The 22467-nt window shown below is 40.4% G+C and overlaps 1 protein-coding gene across 2 annotated transcripts in view; it reads right to left on the bottom strand.

Moving 5' to 3' along the window:
- LOC138175992 (calcium/calmodulin-dependent protein kinase type 1D) overlaps positions 1-22467 on the bottom strand; it is a 482214-nt gene that overhangs the window by 56007 nt on the left and 403740 nt on the right. For both annotated transcript variants that reach the window (XM_069106661.1, XM_069106662.1), the window contains one exon: positions 731-806. In XM_069106661.1, coding sequence (XP_068962762.1) covers positions 731-806 — 76 coding nt within the window. The remainder of the gene's footprint in view (positions 1-730; positions 807-22467) is intronic.

Raw genomic sequence — 22467 nt, 5'->3', positions numbered from 1 at the left:
CATAGAGCACTGGGTCTGCAGTCAGGAAGACCTGAATTCAAATCCAGCCTCAGACATTTACTAGCTGTGTGACCCTGGGCAAGTCCCTTAACCCAGTTTTCCTCAGTTTCCTCATCTGTAAAAGTAATTGGGCAGGACATGGCAAACCACTCCAGTATCTCTGCCAAGAAAACCTCAAATGGGATCACGAAGCACTGGACTGGAAAAACACCTGAATATGAATAAATGTGTTATTACTATTATTATTACAACATGCACATATTTCATGGGGCTACAATAAGAATAATATTGGTTCAAGAATACATCTCCTCCCCCTCCAAAAGTCAACTTTTTGGAAAAAAATTCAGGATCACTGACACAGGGGCTATAGAGTAGGAAAGTGAGGCATGGAGTTATACAGCTGGTAAGTGTCTGAGATGGGATTCAAGCCAGAATTTTCCCAGTGTCAAATCTAGCTCCATAAATTCCAAGGGTAGGGAACCTGTGGCCTTGAGACCACGTGTGGACCCTGCATTATAATCTACTGCTTTTCATATAGCACACTGCTTTTAATGAAAAATAACATTGATTATAGGTCATGCTCAGGTTTTATGCCAACTAGATTTCTGGGTCAAATATGGCCTCTATGCAGAACAATACATGATAGACACAATCAGTAGACTCAATTTTCTATTTTAGCAAAATTCTTCCTAACTTTTCCTGGTCACTGGGATAGTATGTAAATACTTACAATATGTAGGCAATCACACCAATGGACCAGCAGTCAACTGCTTTGCTGTAAGGTTTCTGTGCGAGGACTTCTGGAGCTGTTGTGAGAAAAGAAAAAGGAAAGAGTCCACTGAGTAGTCAAAATTAGAAGTGCAAGACAAGGTTTTTCAGTTTGCTGTTGCTGGATCAAAAAGCTCTGTTGGTTAGAAAACAGGCTGGCAGCCATGGTTGGAGTTATTTGTTACCTGTCCTTACTGGAAGGGGAAATAAAAGAGTGAGGCCCTTTGGTAGCACAGTCCAATTAATCAAATCAGTCAATCAATCAACAAGGATTTCCTGAGATGTGCACCTGCTGTGTCCCCAGAGCAGTACTCATGATGAGACTCAGAATGCTTGCTATTTCACAGTTAGAATGTCAGCTTGATCTATAGGGAATCATCATCCCTCCTACCTCAGTCCTTTTCTGAGGTCTCAGACAGGTCATCTGACCCACTGGGTTTCCATTTTTTTTTCTCTCAAGTAGGGAAAATGCAATCAATCTGATCTTAGCCTTCTGTCTCTACACCACCAATCTTATTCTTCAAGAAGGGCCATTCATCGAGGGAATTTGAAGGTTTATCATTTGTTCCCGTTATCATATGCACTGCTCTTCAGTTGACTGCTAGAACGTAGTCTAAAAGGGCATTAAAGAAAGACTTATCAGGTTTGCCTCCCCCTGCCTCCTCCTCACCCAGGCCCCAATCTCCCTTGCAATGGAATTTCTGACCAATGACAACCAACAAGTTCTTAGCCATTGTGGTTAAGGCAATGTCTTAGATGCCAACTGGGATACAAAGTTGAGACAAAAGGTCCCTGATCTCAAGTAACATCCAGTGTAGTAATGGGATGTCATCGATATTGATAGCTAAAACACAATACTAAATAGTAAGTGCCTTGAAGAGTTACAAAATTAAGTACTTTGGAAGGTCTGGAGGAAAAGGTTAGGACCTATTTCATTCTTTTTCCACAAAACCTCCTGTTACAGCCTTGCACAGAATAGGCACGTACTAAATGATTATTGAATCATATTGAAATAAAGGTCCTTCTTGATAAGGGGAATAAGGGAAGACTTCTGAAGGATGTGGAATTTGAACTGGGCTTCAAAGAATATTTAATTTGTCCAAAGGAGGCCAGGTGGGCACTCCAGGCAAAGGATACAGTAGAGACAAAAGCAGAGGGTTATGGGAGAGAGGACACATAATCCCAGATGCATGGCGATCTAGTTCACTTCTAATATGAAAACTCCAATAAACTGCAAAATCTCTCCTATATTCCTGCAGGAGTGATCATTTTTCCAAGCCCCAAAGGAGAGGGGAAAAGTCTTGGTAGCCACATTAAAAGTTTGCTTCATTCTCTTGTACATAAATGACAGGGCAGCTCAATGTGGAATTAAAGAAAAAAGTTTCTTTCTTATAATGAAAAAAGAAAGAAATGAAATATACAAATAATAATAAAAATCTCCCTTCAGGAAATCATTTTATAAGAACATAGGTTTAGAGCTGGCAGGCCCCTTGGAGGTCACCTCCCAGCCCAATTCTCCCTCTCCCTCTCCCCCTGACATCTTAGGGATGAGGAAGCTGAAGTAGAAAGGGTCAACTTTTTAAACAGAAGCAAAGTTTGCTGTCATTTATGTTCTGGCTTCTTCCTCTGCTCTATGCCTCCTTAATGGAAAAAGAAGCAGAACCATTAAACTTAAATTGCCCGCAAAGATAAAAATCACCTCCTGAGTAACTGAGAATTGGCTGCACTGTATCAGAGGCAGCCACTAGGTGGCGCAGCGGATAGAGTTGGGGGTCCTGGAATCTGGAAGACCTGAATTCAAATTCAGCCTAAGACATTTACCAGTGTGACCCCAGGCAAGTGACTTCTACCTGTTGCAGTTTTCTCATCTGTAAAATGGGGATAATAAAAGCATTAACCTCCCAGGGTTGTTAGGAGGATCAAGGAAGACAATACTTGCAACACCCTTAGCACAAGGCCTGGCACAGAACAGGCAGTATAGATGTGCTTATTCCCTTATTTCCCCAGAATGGGAACTTCCTTTTATTGTATCTGCTGACTACAAACATGGTTTCTAGCCTGGGGTGGGGAACCTCTAAGTTCTCAAGCTCAGCCCTTTGACTGAATCCACACTTCACAGAACAAATCCACTTAAAATAAAAGGATTTGTTCTGTAAAACTTGGACTCAGTCAAAAGACTGCACCCCGAGGACCAAGAAGGCACATGTGGCCTCGAGGCCACAGGTTCCCTACCCCTTGCTAGAATCTAGACCTTTCTTTATGTGATAACTGGGAAAAGAGAGGCAGCCTAACAGGGAACAGGATGATGGCCTTGGGGTTGAAAGGCCTGGGTTCAAATCCTGCCTTGTGTTCAACCAGTTCTCAAAGCTAGCCCTTCTTAACATGTTTTGTGTCACTGACCCTTTTGGGAGTCTGGTGATACCTATGAACGCCTTCCCAGAATGTCACTTTTAAATACAGAAAATAAAATCTATGGAATTGCAAAGGAAACAGATTATATTGAAATGGTTATCAAAAAATATTTTAAAAACACACCACAAGTTCATGGACTCCAGGTTAAGAGCTTGTGCTCATAAGTTTATTATGTTGCAGAACAGATGCCTATCTGTACTGGGAGAGGGAATTCCCCCACTGGGAGTTCCCTAAACCAATGAAAACACAGGTCTATCCCCCCTCCTCCACCCCCACCCCTCGCCCCACAACTGGAGCACTGAAGAGACATTAGATCTGAGATACCATAAGTTTCTCTCTGACTTTGGACTTATTATCCTGCATCTCCATGCTCCAATCCAATAGGCCTTATAAACATGCAGACAGATGGTGCTGGAAGTGGGGACTGCATTTACATGAGAATTGGTTTGATTCTCTAGTGGGCCACACATCCCTGATCCCATCTTTGGGGAAGATTAGAAAATTCAAATGTCTGTAGAGTAAAGCTCATCAAACTGAAGCTGGGTCAGGCTTTACCTCCCAGAGGAGAGGACTTCAGGAAGCCAGGAAAACAATCACTGAGATGAGCAAATCAACCGGCAAGTGAGAAAATCCCAGTTCCATGTAAAAAAAAAAGAACTTGTGGGTTGTTTGACAAAACAAAGCAGACCATGGCCCAAATGCTTGGTGAGCACTTCAGGCACTTCAGCACACAGGCCCTGGGTGCTTCAGCTGAAGATTGTGAGAAGGAACTCCCATCAGCCACATGCCTGAGGGAAGGCATCTGGGAAGAGAGGAAAGCTGCTGCCAAACAGGGCTTTCATGCTGACTTGTGAGTTAAAGGAGGGCTGGGATCTTGTCAGTGCCATCGTGGGGAGAGGCTTGGCTTCTCCTCAACACAAAACTGACTTTGTTTTTCCTAGGAATAACCAGTAAGCAATCACCCTTTCATCACAAAACATTTTGAAAAAGTTGTCTACAACAGATGCCTTCACTTCCTCATCTCTTACTCTGCCAACTTCCTTACAGTCTTTTCTGCTGCCTCAACTCCACTGAACTGTCCCTCTCCCAGATTACCAATGACTTTCCTATCACTAAACCTAACAGCCTTCTGGAATTTTCTGTAGCATTTGACACTTCTGACCATCCCTTCTTTTTGGATACTTTCTCCTCCCTTGGTTACCATGACACAGATCTCCTCTGGTTTTCCTCTTGCCCACCTAATTGCTAGATCTCATCTTCTTCCCTACCTCTCAAGATGGGGTGTCCCACATGGCCCTGTCCTCCTTTCCTCTTCTCTCTATACTTCTTCCCTTGATAATCACATTTCTTCCTACAACTTCAATGAAAATTTCCACAAAGATGGGATCTCAAATCTTTATCTGCTGTTCCCACATCTCTTCAGAGCTCCATATCTATAACTCCAACTGTCTACAGGCCATCACTACCTAGATGCCTCATAAGCCATTTTCAAAACCAAGATTATTTTCTTCCTAAACCTTCTCTTCCTTCTAATTTCACTATTTCTGTCACTCACCCATTTCCTCATTTTTTCCATGTTGAAACTATGTCATTCCTTAATCCTTCCCTTTCCTTCTCCCATATTCAATTGGTTACCAAGACCTATTGATTTTACCGGTGAAACATTTCTCAAAACTCTCCCCCCTACATCCAACAAATATCTTGTGTGCACATTTGCTTCTGTGCTATTTTTACACAAGTATGACCAGTCATTCTTGGTCCTGGCTACCTCTAGACAAGTTAACAATGTTAATCGTATAACTCACTTGTACACTCTTTGCTAGCAGCTCATAAATATCAGAGTAAAACCTAGGCCACTTAGAATTTCTGAGGATCCTAGCCATAATAAAAACAGACACATATAAACAAAATAAGCCAGAAAAAGAAACATAATTTGAATCTTTGAGCATGTTTTACTGACTTTTGTTTTAATACATTAAGATATTGCTGAAAAATCTAATTTGGGGGCAAAGTTGTGTATAGCAGGTTTATTCAAACATACCAGTTTCATGGTTGAATGTTAATAAACCTACTACAGGGGCAGCTAGGTGGCACAGTGGCATGGGCCCTGGAGTTGCCTCAGACACTTAAAACTTACTAGCCATGTGACCTTGGGCAAGTCACTTAACCCCAATTGCCCTGCCCTCTCCTTTCCAAAAAAAAAAAGCAAAAAAAAAAATGCTAATAAACCTACTACATTGGAGGTCCTTTTTTGAGCTTGAGATCTAGGTCAAATGGCCCTCTTGTCTCTCTCTGATATGCTCTGTTCCCCCTGGCAGCTGTTTTAAATGTGCTTTTTTCATGTGTCCCCTTCCCCCCGCCCCCAGTTTTCTTGCGAGGTAGGTGGTGCAACAGACGGAGCACTGGGTCTGAAGTCAGGAAGACTTCAGCCCCCTCCAGCCTCAGACACTTACTAGTTTTGTGACCCTGGGCAAGTCTGCCTCATTTTCCTCAACTGTAAAATGAGGATAATAACAGCACCCACCTCCCAGGGTTGTTGTGAGGACCAAATAAGATAACATTTGTAAAGCATTCAGCATAATGCCTAGCATAGAGTAAGTACATAATAAATGTTCGCTTCCTTCATTCCTTACCCTTTTAGAAAGACTGTATTGTACTTTCATTAATAAGATCCAGGATTCTTGCTGGCTTTGGTCGGCATTAACAACTTTTTCTCCATCCATCCTCTCCATCTTCACTGTACTATCAGAGTAAGAAAGGTTGTTCCTATTTGGAGGTAAACCTTTGGCCTGTTTAGTTTCTCCCAGCCTCGCCTGGTTACCCAGGGTCACTTATTCCCTCCTTGGCCAAAACCTTCTCTTGTTCTTCAAAAATGTGCTCAATAACAGAGATGTCACCACCAGTGATGGTCCCGGCCAGTCCAAACTGGAACATTGAGTTAGTAACATCACCCATGCCATGAGAAGCTCTAGGCACAGGCCAGGGTCAAACTGCAAATTAATTCACAAATGTCTGACTCTCTGTCTCCCCAGCTAGACTGCAAATTCACTGAGGACAATGACTGTGTCTTCCTCTTATTTTGTTTACCCCTAGCACCTAATACAAGGTTCAACATACAGGTAATGTCAGATAAATGCTTGTGAAACAGATGGAAAAATTCATCTCTGTTCTTAGGATGTGAAATCCGGAGGGAGCTAGGCAGGATTTGGAGCTGAAAGGCTTGGGTTCAAATCCTAGGTCAGCCACTTATTACCTATGTGACCTTAGGAGACCCTTCCATCTTTCAGTCTACAATCCTGTGATCTTAATGCAGTTAACAAAATGGGGTCATGAAGAGTTGGACATGAGTGAAAAATACAGAGGTATGGATGATATCAACAGGGCAATGAGACTTGCCCAAGGTTACACAGCTGAATAAGCCAGGTCTTGGAATACAGTTCTGTAATGGGAATGTAAATTTTTAAGATCTTCCCTGCCCCTAGCCTAAAGTGCACCTGGAGCCTGGGGTGGGAGGCTTGTTTTTCAGTAGGTACTTTTTGATTGGGCAGTGGGTCAATAAGGTTGTTACATTCTCTGAGCCAGGAGAAGGCTATATAAGCCCTGATATATAGCTTTGTTTTGGGGCTCACTTTGAGAAGTGTTCTGTGATTTGATCAGATGATACCCTGGGAAGCCATTGTTGAGAGTCCCCTAGCTTTGAAAAACCCAGATGTTGATGAAACCCAGATATTGATTTGGTATGGATGTAATGGTTGGACAGTTTGGAAACTGTCTACTTGATCTGTTTCTCTGTCTTGATAATTCTGTCTGTATATTCTGAAGTTCGGGGTGCTGACCTTTTTCCCCTGAACTAGGTAAACGATACATATTGACTGATTAAAGTAAGCTTGTTAACCCATTTTGAGTTGCTTTCCTTTAACAAAGCAGATCTAAGAACCTGTGTTGGCAGCCACCCTGGGGAAGTTGGGGGCTTGCTGCTACAAGTTCTTCTCACTCCAAGATCATTATTCTTTCCCACTACCACATGATATTCTCTCATAGTCCCTGCATGGCATCTGATTTTCACAAAGATTAATTTTGTTTTAAACATTAGAATAAAAGTCTCTAAACTAGGTAAATCACGCTAGCATCAGTAATGAAAGGGAAAGACTTCTTTTTTTTTTACAGACTTTATTTCCATTCTATCTAAAACCCTGGCATTCTAGACCACTGAATATGCTAATTACATTTGATATTGTCACACTCATTTACCTCTGATCTGTCCAATGGAAAATTCCACTTCATGGGAAAATTTCTTCCACCAACTAAGTTAGTTTTGCATCAATTTGATACAAATATGACTAGTTTAGGAAAAACTTCAGTGATTTTTTCAAAAAATTCAGAATCATTTCATTTTATTTTTGAAACAATTAAGCAAGCTATTTTCTTTACTGAGGAAAGGGTAAGAAAATGGCTTAATGAACCATAGCTGAAAGTCTGGAAGTCAGCTGTCTCATTGCAGGGAGAAAATATTCATCTGCACATGTCCTCTCAGGTGTAGTAACTTTCCATTCATATAAAGAGTAGAAGGAAACCTCACTATGGACCTGTCTCTCTCTCTTTCTTTATCTGTCCCTTTCTGTCTCTGTTTCATCTCTCTCTATCTCTCTGCATCTGTCTCTCTGTCTTTCTCATGCTGGTCAAACCCTTCCCTAAGAGATAGAGGGAAAACTGTAGGAATTTGGCATTATTACATAATTCAAAGGTATTTGTTCACATATGTTGACTATTCCCAGGACTGAAGAATTTCTGGATTGGAAGCGGCATCAGGTCCCATCTAGTATACATGAACAAGCGTAGACTCTCAAACATATCCAATTTTTGTGGCCACTTTTGTTTAAAGATCTCTAGGGATGAGAAGTCCACCACCTTCTCTGCCAACCTATGATACTTAAGGATAGCTCTGAATTAGGAGTTGTCCTTGTATCAAACCTAAATCTGCCCCATTTAAAATTTCCACTCATTGCCTCTGGCTCTGCAGGAACCTCTCTCGTATGAAAGCCCTTTAGCTCCATGTACAGCATCCCTTCTAATTCTTCCTCTTTCCAGGTTAAACATTCCACCTTCTATCAATTGTTTAATGATCTTGAAGCCCTGCACTGTTCTGCTTGCCCTTCTCTTGGGTGCTCTCCCAGTTATCAATGTCCTTCTTAAAATACAGCACTCAGAGCTCAATATAATACTCTAGATATAGTCAGGACAAAACAGAGGTTAGCATTCCTCTGGTTCCAGATATATATTTTTCTTAGTGAAGCCTTAGTTCAATCAAAGTGGCTTCCATATCACACTGTTGATCCACACTGTTGAAGTCCATTCACATACGTACTCAGATCCTTTTCAACCAAAATACTGCCTAGTCAGTCCATCCTCCCTTCCATCCATCCTTTCTTCCCTTCCTTCTTTCCTTTCTTAGGATCTTAACTTTTTTGCGTGTCATAGACCCCTTTGGCAGTGTACTGAAACTTACAGACCCCTCTTAGATGAATATTTTTAATGCATGAATATAATATATAGGTAATATATAGCACCGGCTCCAGTGTCAGGATGACCTGGATATCGAATCCCAGGCTTAGACACTTAGCACCCACCCAGAAACACCTGGCCATGTAACCTTGAGCAAGTTACTTAACTCCAATTGCTTAGGGGCAGCCAGGTGGCTCAGCAAGTAAGAGCACCGGCTCCAGTGTTGGGATGACCTGGATCAAAACCAGGCTCAGATACTCAGCACCACACCCAGAAATAACTGGCCGTGTAACCTTGAGCAAGTTACTTAACCCTGATTGCTTTTAAAAAAAAAAGTGCATGGACATGGGGCAGCTAGATGGCGCAGTGAGTAAGAGTGCTGGCCCCAGAGTTGGGAGAACCCGAGATCAGTTCCGGCCTCAGATACTTAACACCCACACCTTGGGCAAGTTACTTAAACCCCAATTGCTTTTTTTAAAAAAAGTGCACGGACACTGGATCAAGAATCCTTCTAAGCAAAGAACACTCCTTGGACCCTCTTTGCTCTTCACTCGTGTCACATGTAATCCATTTCCATCATGATTCTAAGGAATACCTATCTGCTCTATCTTTAGGGTTGCTGTTAAGGAATATGTCATAAACTTATAAAAGTCATTATGATGCACTTATAGATTTGTTTTGAGCTAGAACCACTTCTTTCCTATGCTTACTAGTTAACATTGATCTCTCCTGAGAAAAATCACCTCCTTAGTGGGCATCAGCTGCCCAAGCATTACCAAGGGGTAATCACCAAAAAGACCCTTGAGTCACCTAGAGAAATGATGCTAAACAAATTTGGGCTGCTTCAGTATCATTAACAGCTCCCCACAGAATTAAAATATTAAGATAAGAAGAAAGGGCCAGAACAGTCAAAAATATGAAAGGGAATGGCAAAAGACATGCTTTAGAGTTTAAAAAACTAACACATTTTGAAAGCCCTGAAAGAACTGCAGGTACCTAAGGAAGCCTAGACAGTGTCTGAAGCTAAGGGATAAAACAGGCAGAGCATAGTCAACATGAATAAGAAGAAATAAACACCCCTTGGGGCAGAGACTCGAGCTATTGCCAAAATCTGAGAATGAAAAAAATCAGTAAATAGGGACTATGAGTTTAAAGAAGAGGGAGACAGATGGGCAAGGAGAATCAATTTAGAACTGAATGTGTGGAGGTGGGTGTGAAATGATTAAGTGAAATAGGAACTCACGCTCCTTACAGATCTGGTTTTAAGAGGGTGGAAAGGGAGGCTGTCCTGTGTGGGGTGGAGATAGTACTTGGGCAGATATCTTTACTAGAATTCAAGCCAGGAGGGAATTCAGTATGTTATTTGGTCCATCTTCTTTTTTCAAGACTGGATTGAGTTCAAGTTAAGTTGGAGTACTCTTAGCCCTTCCTTTTAAGGCCCCTTTCTCCCTGCCCTGTCCCCCATGTCTAATCAAGTACTAGAGTTTGTTGATTCCACTTCCAGGCTTCTTCCATCCATCCCCTTCTCTCCCCTCACACTGCTAGCACCCCAGTTCAGGCTTCACTACCTTTTGCCAGCTCTATCCCCGTGGCCTCCTAATGGATCTCCCTGCTTCAGGTCTGATTCCTCTCTGATCCATTCTCCAAACATTGACCTAGACAACTGTTCTAAGGCACAGCTCGTGTTACTCCACCGCTTAGAAAAATCTTTAGGGGCTCCCTGTTGCCTCCTAAGCTGCACATTTAAGGCTCTCCACAATCTGACTCTACCCTCCCAGACTTATTTCATGCTATTGTTCTTTGCTGAACTATTAGTTACTCTCTGAGCTCAGCATCGCATCTTCCTCTTCATTTGCTCACTAGTTGTCCTTCATATATATGGAGAATGCCATGCTACCCCAAGGTGGCAAAGTTCTTAGAACCTGTCTGGGTTCATCATCTTTCAAATTCACTGGTCATGGGACCCCATTTTCCTGCAAAGTTCCTAAATACTGTTTAGATTTAACAGGAGTGGGGAACTGCAGTATCAAGGCCACATATGGCCCTCTAGGTCCTCAAGTGCAGCCCTTTCATTGAATCCAAACTTCACAGAACAAATCTTTTACTAATTAATTATTAATTAAATTAAAATATTAATTAAATCCTTTTATTTATCCCCTTAATAAAAGGATTTGTTCTGTGAAGTTTGAATTTAATCAAAGGGTTGTACTTGAGGACCTAGAGGGCCACAAGGCCATAGGTTCCCCATCCCTGGAGAATTTAATTATGAAAAAAAAGAAAGAAGAATTTAATTATGTAATAATAATAAGTCAAAAGGTATTTACTTCCAAAAGAGTCCAAGTTGAATCACAAAGGATTACTTTGGGCAGGAAGCACTTTCATCACCCTGTTCCACACAGTATTTTTTTCTCTTCCCCTTTTATTTTTGTCTTGCACTTTCTCTTCTTTCTCCACCGTTGGAGTGTTTCTATATCCCATCAGCTCCTGCACATGAGCCCTTTTTCAACGTTCCCTCTTCAAACCTCATCTTCTGTCAGGACTATGCATATAAGAAGCAACTGACGTTTTCATAAATAGATTTCAGAGGCTTTCTTTCTCAAAAGTACTATGGGAACATGGAGATCCTTTGTAGAGACATCTTACACTAAAATATATAATCCCTTTGTTTTATTTTATATATTCCCTTTTTATTGTTGTTTAGTCAGTTGGTCATGTCTGAACTCTTCATGACCCTATTTGGGTTTTTTTTTTTTTTTTTTTGGCAAAGATACAAGAATGGTTAGCTATTTTCTTCTCCAGGAGACTAGTTCGTAGTTTAAGAAGGACATTGATAAACTGAAGAATGTGTAGGAGGACAACCAGGGTAGGAAAGAGCCTTGAATCCATATCATATGAAGCTTGGTTGAAGGAATTTGGGATTTGGGGATGTTTTTAGTCTCGTAAAGAGAAGACTAGGGGGACATGATAGTTGTCTTTAGGTATCAGAAGACCTCTCCTCTGGAGAAAGAATTAGCCTGTCTCTGGCCCCAGAAGACAGAACCAAAAGCAATGAACAGAAGTTGGAAAGAGGGAAATTGAGGTTTGGTGTCAGGAAAAACTTCCTAACAATTATGTCCAGAAGCGGAATGGGCTGACTGCAGAGGGGGTGGGTTCCTTTTCCTCTGAAGTCTTTAAGGACAAGTTTGATTGTCACATATCAAGTATGTCACAGTGAAGATTTCTTTCAGGTATAAGTTGAACTTGATGCTTCTTCTTTTTATGTTGGAGATAGTGTTATATATCAAAAAGATCTCTGAACTCCTGGACTTGGGAGGTCTAAATTCAAAACCTAATTCTGTCATTTACTAGCTATGTGAACCTGAACAGCCTTCCTTATCTGTAGAATGGGTTAATATGCTTGCTATTAAAAAAAATAATATATTCACAGGGTTACTGTGGTGAAAGCGCTTTGTATTCAAGCTGTCCTATACTACATAAACAGGAATGGCTCTCCAGAATTTCATTCTAACACTGTTTTCTTCTATATCAAGGCAATTATCAACTTCCTGAATGGAGAAGGAGCCATTATCCTCTGAAGCTCCACAAGTGAATCTTTAAGATAGGTTTCGATTACAGATTTTTTTTTGTTTGTTATTTGCACATAGAGGACACATTTGTTTAATTTTAAATAACAGAATCTTAATGATTTGTCCCAGATCTTGGGATTGTTAGAGAAAAACATCTTGAGAGCAAAGCAGATGGCCTAATAAGAAGAGCTGTTAATGTGAAATTTAATAGGTAACAAAAGTGCTTTGGAAAAGAATACTTTACACATCTAAAATATTATCATCATTAAATCAGCAATAGATAAGAAGACAGTTACCTGGATTGGGTTCAATCCCCCATTCAACCACTCACTTAGTGACACCACGAAACTCCACTATCCTCCCGTACCTCACCTTCCTATCAATTGCACTTGTCAACTTCTTGGAGTTTTAAGGATAGAAAATAAAATTTCTTAGCTAAAAATAAGGCGTTACCATTTCTATTCTTCAAGGATTCACAATTCATTAGTGTGGGTACACCTTTCATTAATGCAGATTGTCTGCCTAGGCATTAATCTTTAAGAACTGTTCATCACTCTGGCCAATTTTCTACTAAAAACTCAGCTAGACTGGTGTGGGGACGATCAGGATGTTGAACATTGCCAAGCCGATACTAAAAGCCTTTTCAGCTTGATAGGATTTACTAGAACTTGTGCTCCCCTAGCTTTGTTTAGGAGAAAGCCCAGAGGCACTCCTATGCCATGATGAAGAATCAAAATAGGACTTGAGTGGAGGAATGTATTTATTATAACTCTTTCAAAGTGTTGAGCCATTGCAAGTGACCTCTGAGTATCCAATATTCAGAGTAGTCTTTTAAGATTACTATGAGATTCTGGTTCTCAGGGCTGCTTCCTTGAGTGCAGGCAGTCTTTTTTTTTTTTCCCTCTGAGGCCCTTCAGCTACGTGATGAGAAGAACCATTCCACTCATGCTAATGGATGTATGTGAATGCATGTTGTCTGAGTCAGTACTGCTGGATAGAGTTACTGAACTGTGGCATAAACAAGGAGGAAAAAGCAGCTCTGGAGGAAGAAAGCAGGAGATGAAGATGACATTTTCATGACCTTCTCTTAGCAATGCATAATTAATTCCCTTTTCAGAACTGAAAAATCAATTCTAGGTATCAAAGGAAGCAAAATTCTCTTGTTGTGTTGAATGTAAGACTTTAGACAGAACCAGGGCAAGTAGGAGATGGTATTCTATGAGCTGACACTTTCAGAAGACACTTTAAGATTTGAAAGGCATTTTATAGACCTTTTCTCATTTGAGCTAAAAGCAAAGGGGCCGTACTGAGGAATTTTCCATATGAATAAAGATACGACAGCTCTGGTCAGGTTTTGTTCTCAGCAACAGAAGAATTTTTCATGTAGGCAAAAAAAGCATCCCTCATTTCATGCATAAAAAATGTAAATGACACTAGATTTTTTTTTTCTTTTACCATAAACAGGGTGTTAAAATGTTGCCATTTTGCATAGTTTCTTAGTGATGTTATCAAGGTTACTGGCAAGGAAGATGATACTGGAATGAAAGATCTTGCTTTTGGTTTGGCTGATAACTTAAAAGTCACAGAAATTAAGAGGCATAGACAATGTCTCAGATCACTTGGTTTCTCCTCCCTCTTCTCTTCCCCCTATTTTTGCAATGGTTCTGATTGCTACAAGAACTCATTTAAAGTGACATCTGGCTAAACAGAGCAGCCAAAGATCAGCTTGCTCTTACGTCCTAGCAGCCTAATGGACTCTGGAATTTTGTGCCATTGGCATGTTGAAGCAGACCATCCCTGGCTTTCCTTTCCAATCCAAAGGAGGAGTAGCTATTCAGATACTCTGGAAGCTAAAATGTGGCTGTGGGTGAGAAGGAAGTGGTGAGGGGAGGAAAGTAGAGGACAGTAGGGAACATGGGAGGGCAGCTGGTGTTACAAAATGTGCTAGAGATGGAGACTGTAGTGGGAAGAAGAAACAGAATGTTTCTAATGAGAGGTTTTCGAACAGTGTGCATCAAGTGATTCTGTGACAGGGTTTCTCACAGGTTCAGTTTCATGGTTAAGTATATTATTCCACTGTAATTCAAACTGTGATAGCAACATGTATATTATCTAATACTATAAGCATTCCTTTCTTTTGAGGACTGGCCACCTATACTCTAAATATAAGTACCCTGGTTACAGTAACTCTGGGACTTTTCAAAAATTCTAGAGAGAAAAAAGATATGAGGGGCAGCCAGGTGGCTCAGTGAGTAAGAGCACCGGCCCCAGAGTCGGGATGACCTGGGATCGAATCTGGGCTCTGATACTTAGCACCACACCCAGAAACAACTGGCCGTGCAACCTTGAGCAAGTTACTTAATCCCGATTGCTTTAAAAAAGAAAAAAAAGATATGAGATGGCATTCCATCCTTACCTCCCTTTCCCCCACCTCCTTTGGCAAGCACAGATTCACCCTCCCTGAGATACACTAAGAGTCCCTGAGATCACACTTGATCTAATGCAAATGGAAGAGTCTGGTGAACTGGGGAAGGTCCAAAGAGAAGACCAAAATTCACTTTGGAAGATGAAAAGATTGATGTTTACAAATTTCATACCATGTACCAGCATTTTGCTTGACATGAGAGATACAGAGACAAAAATCTAAGAGCCAATGATCTCCCAAGCTTACATTCTTTTAGAGGGGAGAAAGACAAGTATATAGAGATATATAAAAGTGAATACATTTTACATTCATTTTGAGGAGGAATACCTCCCCAATAGGTAATTTTGGGAGAGAGAAGATGTATTGCCAATTATGGCAGCACAGCTGAGGACTGCTGCTATGAATAATATTAAGGATCTAATTGTATAGTATAATGAACTCTCTATTCATTCAGTAGTAAACTAAACATTGTTCAATAAAGCATAACATAGCAATATCCTTAAGCAAAACATATCATCTATCTATCTATCTATCTATCTATCTATCTATCTATCTATCTATCTATCTATCTATCACACTCAGTATACCATGTGACACATAAATTTATCATGCATTCAGTAACACTCCCCAAAATATTTGTTTACACAATTAGGGGGTCCCAGGCTAGGGTCTTCCTTAGCACAATACAGTACACAGTATATATCACTGCATCCCCCAAAACACTTAAAGCTGAATTTGAACTTGGGTCTTCCTGACTAAAGTGCTCTATCCACCTTGCTACTATCAGAGAAGTAGTAAAAAGCAGAGGTGTCTAATATGGAGTTGTGGGTGGTGGGGAGGCAAATGCAGACCACAACATTCCTGAGTATGGTCTGAATAAATAAAAATGTAATTGGAAAATATTTGACAACATAAATGGAAATAAAATAAAATGTAGATAATGTTAATATGTAGTTTTCTAGGGCAGTGTGTACCTGTCAGGATCTTTATGTACAAGTTAGTGGCCCCTGTTTCTTTTGGAGTTTGGCACCACTGGCATATAAAGAGCTTTACTGTATGACTCCTCCCCCGCACTCCCATTCCCCAAAAAAGGCAAGGTCACTCATGTAATAAGAGCAAAGGATAACTAGAACACAAGCTATGTGATCCATTATTATCCACACCCTGTCAGCAGTGCTAGAGGAAGGTTCCCAACACACTGATGGGACCCCTTGTAGAGAATTTATGGAAAACTATTGATAAGAATTGCTCAGAATGAGAAGGGATGGATGCTTATCAGATCTGCAGAAGACACAGCAGCTAACTACCATGGGACAGAATCAGAAACCAAAATTATCCCAACAGGCTAGCATGCTGGACTGAATCTAATAAGACAAAGTGTGCTAGGACTAAGCCAGCTAGGTAGCTCAGTGGATAGAGTACCAGGCCTAGAGTTGGGAAGATCTGAAAAATCCATCCTCAGATGCTTCCTAGCTGTGTGACCTTAGGCAAGTCATTTAACCTTGTTTGCCTCAGTTTCCTCATTTGTAAAATGAGCTAGAGAAGGAAATGGCAAACCACTCCAGTATCTCTGCCAGGAAAACCCCAAATGGGGTCACAAAGAGTAAGACATGACTGAAAAAAAGACTGAACAACAAATTAGGGACAAATGTAAAGTCTAAGAAAGTCAACTTTATAAATCCAAGATGGGGATGAGGAGGTGTATGAGTAGACAGTATTTTTTTCTTTGGAGCTTTAGTGCCCTTCTAGTGAAAGTCAACAGGGTAATTAGGTAATGCAAGCTTTCGCTGCATTAGGAGACGTGTAATATCCAAGATAAGGAAGGTATTGGTCCTTCAGTATCCTGCCTTGCTCAGACCAACCCTGGAGTTTTATGTTTAGTTCTAGGTCCAACATTTAAAGGAGGAAATTGCTAAGCTGGAGAACACTGAAAGAGGGGATTCCAGAGTGGTTTTTTAAAAAAGGAAGAAAACCTTAAAACAAGACCATGTGAAAAATTGAAAGAACCAAGAATGTTAAACTTGGAAAAGAGAAGTCTGGGAAGAAGAAAGGGGGTAACAGTTGTATCAAAGCATTTGTGGAAGAGGGATTCTGCTTGGTCTTAAAGGGCAGAACCAGAAAAAGTGGGGAGAAGTTGTAGCAAGGAAGTATACTTGGGCTTGATGTAAGGAAAAAACTTCCTAAAAATTATACACTCCACGGGGGGGTGTGTCACGAGGTAATGGATTTCCTTGTTGCTGCAGGTCTGCCAAATAAAGGCCCAGTGTCCAGTCTGGGGTGTGTTTGGGTAGATTCTATCCAAGTCTGGGAGCAAGAGCAGCTATCAGTTAGCAAGCCGTGTTCTTGGCACTGTGCTACCCACCTGCGATACAAATGTAAAAGCGAAACATCTCTTGTCCTCGTTGAGCTTAAATTCTACTGGGCAACAGAACCATAATTCACATGGGAATGCCACAGAATGGAGCTTTGGTCTATATAGTCAGGAATGGTGAGGAGAGCCATAGGGTAGTAGATTTTCAGATCTTTTTTAGGGGCAATAATAACATTGAGTTGATTATTTTTCCCTGTGTAAGAAGTATAAGGGAGAATGGCATACATGTAGCAATATGGGTAGATGTCCTGTTGAATATGTGGATGGAGTAAAGCATGGTCTTGGAGCCAACCAGATACAGAGAGGTGAGATGAAGATTGACTCTAGAACCTTCCAACTCATGGCAGCCATGCCTTAAGGCAAGTCGCCAAACTGAGTAGATTAACTTTGCCTGGGTAGAATTCTGTTGGTCCAGACTAAAGGCTTAGGGTTCCTGGTGGGGAGAAGCAAAAAGGAGCAGAATAGATGATAAAATGCCTTGAATTCTGCCACTATGCTAAAAGGACAGACCTATAGCTCATCTCTGCTCAGAAAATAAAAAATTTGGTTTAAATTATTTTGGAGGAAATTACACTAGAAAAAAAAGGAATTCTTTTTTTTACCACTTTATTTGAACCTTTCCATATTTCTTTGTATCTTTCACATTTGTTGGTTTTCATAGCACACTCCTCCCCTTTTACATGAAGATATCAGAATTTATTCAGTCATTCTCCAATCATTAAACACATTATTTCGGACATTGTTGTCCATGGTCACCTATAAATCCTCTATGGGGGCCCACCCACTGTCCTAGGCACCCTTCTCTCAGTTTTTAAGCCTCATGAAGAGTATTAATATAGCACACAAATATTCAGATAATTTCAAATTTATCCCTAATTTGTTGTTGTTCAGTCTTTTTTCAGTCATGTCTTACTCTTTGTGACCCCATTTGGGGTTTTCCTGGCAGAGATACTGGAGTGGTTTGCCATTTCCTTCTCTAGCTCATTTTACAGATGAGGAAACTGAGGCAAAGTTAAGTGACTTGCCCAAGGTCACACAGCAGCATCTGAGGATGGATTTCTCAGGTCTTCCCAACTCTAGGCCTGGCACTCTATCCACTGAGCTACCTAGCTGGCTTAGTACTAACACACTTTGTCTTATTAGCCTCTGAAATATTTGTGTGCTAGACTAATACTCTCATGAGGCTTAAAGACTGAGAGAAAGGTGCCTAGGACAGTGGGTGGACCTCCATGGAGGATTTATAGGTGGCTATAGACAACAATGTCCCAAATAATATGCTTTTTGTGGATTGGAGAATGACTGAATAAATTCTGATATCTTCATGTAAAAGGGGAGGAGTGTGCTACGAAAACCAACAAATGTGAAAGATACAAAGAAATATGGAAAGGTTCAGATAAAGTGGTACAAAGCCAGGTCAACAGAAGCAGAAGACTGTGTACATTAAGTACTGTAATGTAGAGTGCTTTTGGAATCAGGGATCTGACTCCAGGTCCTCTCTGTGTCATGTATTACTTGTGTAGTCTTAGAAGAGACACTTAACATCTCTTGGGTTCCTTTTTTTCCTGTGAAATTCAAGAATTTGGACTAGACTTTGAAGTCCCTTAATGCCCATGATCTGATGAACTAAATACAAAAGAAAATAAAAATAAAAACTTCAGAAAGGGACTAAAGGAAAATGTCTTTCCTGTTTGCCATGTGTTAATTTATTCAGGTCTACTTTGTAAACATGTTTGGTATAATCTTTTCAGGGAGTTAGAATATTTTTATTTCTCATTCTGCAAGGGTGTTTTTGTTGTTGATGGCCATTATAAGAAAGGCAGCCTAAAAATCACCTGTGAGATTTTGTAAATAAATTACTGAGGGAAATTGTGGCAACTGAGGGAGAGAGAGGAAGAGGGAGAAAGAGAAATTAGCTCTAACACATGCATATTCACTTTCATTACAAAGCATGCAAAATACAAAAGTGTGACCATCTTCGAAGGAATTTATTTTTTTGCTCAGCGTATGATTTTAATCATGAATGATTATTCAGCAAGACAAAAGCCCAGCTGTTTTAGTTATTCAGCCTAAGGTGAGAAGCTGGATTGGGTTCAAGGCTATGGCTAAAGAGACATGGCAACTACCATTACTCTTGTCTTTTCTCCCTAACAGAAAAATCTGGGGCCTGGGGATATTCTGCTAAGACAGGATGTCTTTACATCCCTTTAGGAAGGCGTTTTTTTGTTATCTGTCTGACAACTGCTTAAAAGTTATGAATTTATGCCAACTTGATTTCTTTTCCCCAAACTAGAAGAAGCATATGGAGAATAATGGAAATCTTCTTCATAGATTAGTGGCATCACTGAGAAGCAGCTGGGACAGATTATCAATCTGCTACCCAAGGAGGGTTGCATTTCTTACCTTTTTCTCAGTTATGTGAACTTAAATTTAACTGAAGCTTTTCAGTGCCTTCTTGTTTATGCTCAGTGGCCTTTGGCAAGACAGCTGAACAGAGAACACAAAAAGAAACCACAGATGTTTCTTTGCTTTCACACAGTCTCTTTAGAGAGTGTTTGTCTTGAGGGCATATTGTCTCCAATTTTATTAAATAGGGCACCAACTATGTGCAAGTCTAGTTTCTTCTGTGTAGCACTACAGAAAGAAAGAAAAACAGCGTGTGGAGAGATTGGTTTACTATACCCCCTCAGCTATGCCTCCCACCTTCTCTTCTATTAGTTTTCTACCTGGGCTTTTGGTTCCAACCACAATGATTTCATAGAATTGGAATTTTAGAGCTGGACAGGACGATTGATGTCAATTAATCCAACTGCAATTCATGGCACATGAATCACCTGTTTAACATTCTCAAGGGATCATTTTACCACCTGCATGACATTCGGTCAAACTTCGGTTCTCCAAAGTAGGCATATTTTGCAATTATACAGAGAATGCAAGTGAGACTTGCATTTTGCCCTTGTTCTATGTTGGAGGAATAAGATGAAAGGAATTTCACAAGATGTTCTCATTACTCCAGGATCACAACCCAGGGAGAAGGGAATCGGGAATTCCTCTCAGAGCCAATCTGATAGCCTTATCCTTGCTTCTCCAAAGCAAAGAGAAGGGGAAGAATAAGACAGAAAATGCCAAAGCAGAATAAGAGACAAAAAGAAGATGTGGTATTCTAATGCAAAGGAAAGAGACCGGAAGCATAGAGATCAAGTGAATTAGTAAACATTTTTCCCTGTTTATGCGCCCTTCGGAGTCAGCAAAGCTATCTTAATGCATTTTAAATCTAATCTCTTCCTAACACGATGCCACCCACATCATGGGTGCTCAAAAAATACCTGTTATCATTGTGGGTGTGCTTGCCATAAGCCTTCTCCACTCTGGCCCATCCTTCTTTCAGCTGCCTAAAGCCCAGGTCTGACCACGTCACTCTCCCCAACCCCTGCCCTGCTCTGTGAACTCCAGTGGCTTCCTATCACCTCTGGGGTCAAATATAAAATGTCTGTGACATCCAAAGCCCTTCATCAATGCTTCCCCACCTCCCAGCCTTCTAGCCTTGCATCTTACTCTCAATCATGAACTCAATCACAACACAGGCCTTCTCACCATTCCACAAACTAGACAGTCCATCTCTCGGCTCTGGGTATTTTCTCTGGCTGTTGCTCATCCTTGTCTCTGGTTTTTCTGGCTTCCTTCAAGTCCCAGCTAAAATTCTACTTTCCTTAGGAAGCTTTTCCCAATCCTTTTAAATTCTGGTGCCTTCTCTCTGTTATTCATCTTTTATGTATCCCATATATAACTTGCTTCTAAATACGTTTGGATACTGTCTCCCGCTGGATTGTGAGCTCCTTGAGGGCAGGCACTATCTTTTGCCTCTTTTTGTATCCCCCTGCTCAGCATATGCTCAGCACATTAGTAGGTACTAAATAAATGCTCACTGATTATGGCCAAAATCGTATTTCAAATAAAGTTTATTTTAATGATAAAAAATCCCACAGGTGACATTTCTTTCTAAATGTTGTATCAATTCTGGTTACTTTGTACAAATAAATTTTAAAGAGCAATATTCAAGCCTATAAAACTAATGTCTTCTAAGCAAAAACAAAACACAGAAGGGTACTGAACATGCAGCCATGTAGTATGCTCCCCCCCACCTTGTTATTTCTCTAATATTGTGAGTCTTGTTCAAATTAAGGCGATTGTTTTACTATTCCATAAACTGACTATTCACCCAAAGAGTCATTTAAATAAAAAGTGTTGTACAGTTAAAAACTATCAGAATGCTTAATAATAAGTACAAAGGCCATGAAATTATGAATTGCTTTGGGTTGGCAAAGAAATTATTCTCATGTTATGTGCAAATTTACTCTTGACGCTAAAGGAAATGTTCCAGAAGAAAGCACATTCAGAAACTCATGAGGCTCAAATGGATCAATGATCAATGTGGATGTTCACTACAGTGATAGAGATTGTAATTCAGCCACACCTGCACACATCCTTTGTGACTCTGGTCCATTTCCTCTCATAAAATAGCCACAGGAGGTCTTTCCAACCTCCCTTGGCTTTTCCTGACGTTGCAAGGCTAGAGATGGGGCACTCAGGATGAACACTTTGCTTTTGTTACATGGCCATCGTCTTTCTCCATTACCCATTTCCCTCCTGATATCTTTACACCTCTTCCTCTTTAAAGCGTTACACAGCCTGTTATTATGCCCACCATGAACCTCCCCATTCTCACATTTGTTTTCTGTTTTCTAGAGTTTATAGTATTCCATTTTACAGAGTCATAAAAATAATACTGGAAGACTAGAAATATTAAAAATATGGACCTTTGTTTCTTAGAGAAGCTTGGGGACATTAGAAGACCTTTGCAATTTCCTGAAGGCAATGCCGTCTGCTGTCCTGGTTCTTTTTAATTCTGAGGCTTACTTATTAATCCATTTGTTCACCCTGCCTCTAAAATAGTAGTAGACTACTTCCTAGTAGTAGTCTACATACTACATATAATATATACACCTATGATACAATCTATAGTAGCAGACTACTTCAGAGTAGTAATCTACTATAAATACACATGATACAATATATACATAACACAATAATATACAGCATATAGGATGTATATATACAAAAGCTTGTATGTATATGTTGATATGTGTGTTTGTACACACACATACAGATGGACATTCCATAAATTGTTTAACCAACTTCATGTCATAATCCCAACAATAGGTATTCATCACCCACTTGGTTTTTCCTTTCTGTATGATTAGGCCAAACAATTTCTTCCAGGAAGCTTGGTAGTGTTTCAGGGGGTAATCTAACTAGCATGATGTCATCTACTAACAGAAGCATCTGGAGTACCTCACTGTTCAGGAGATTCCAGTTCAACTTGGACTTCATTTTAGATCTCCTATAGCCCACTGGTCCTTCTTTGA

The sequence above is a fragment of the Petaurus breviceps genome, unplaced genomic scaffold (genome assembly GCF_028583685.1).
Source record: "Petaurus breviceps papuanus isolate PSGF00001 unplaced genomic scaffold, PetGlider_PUasm1.0 80, whole genome shotgun sequence".
Taxonomy (NCBI): Eukaryota; Metazoa; Chordata; class Mammalia; order Diprotodontia; family Petauridae; genus Petaurus; species Petaurus breviceps.
The sequence above is the reverse complement of the archived record's forward strand: the minus strand, read 5'-3'. Positions and strand labels throughout refer to the sequence as shown.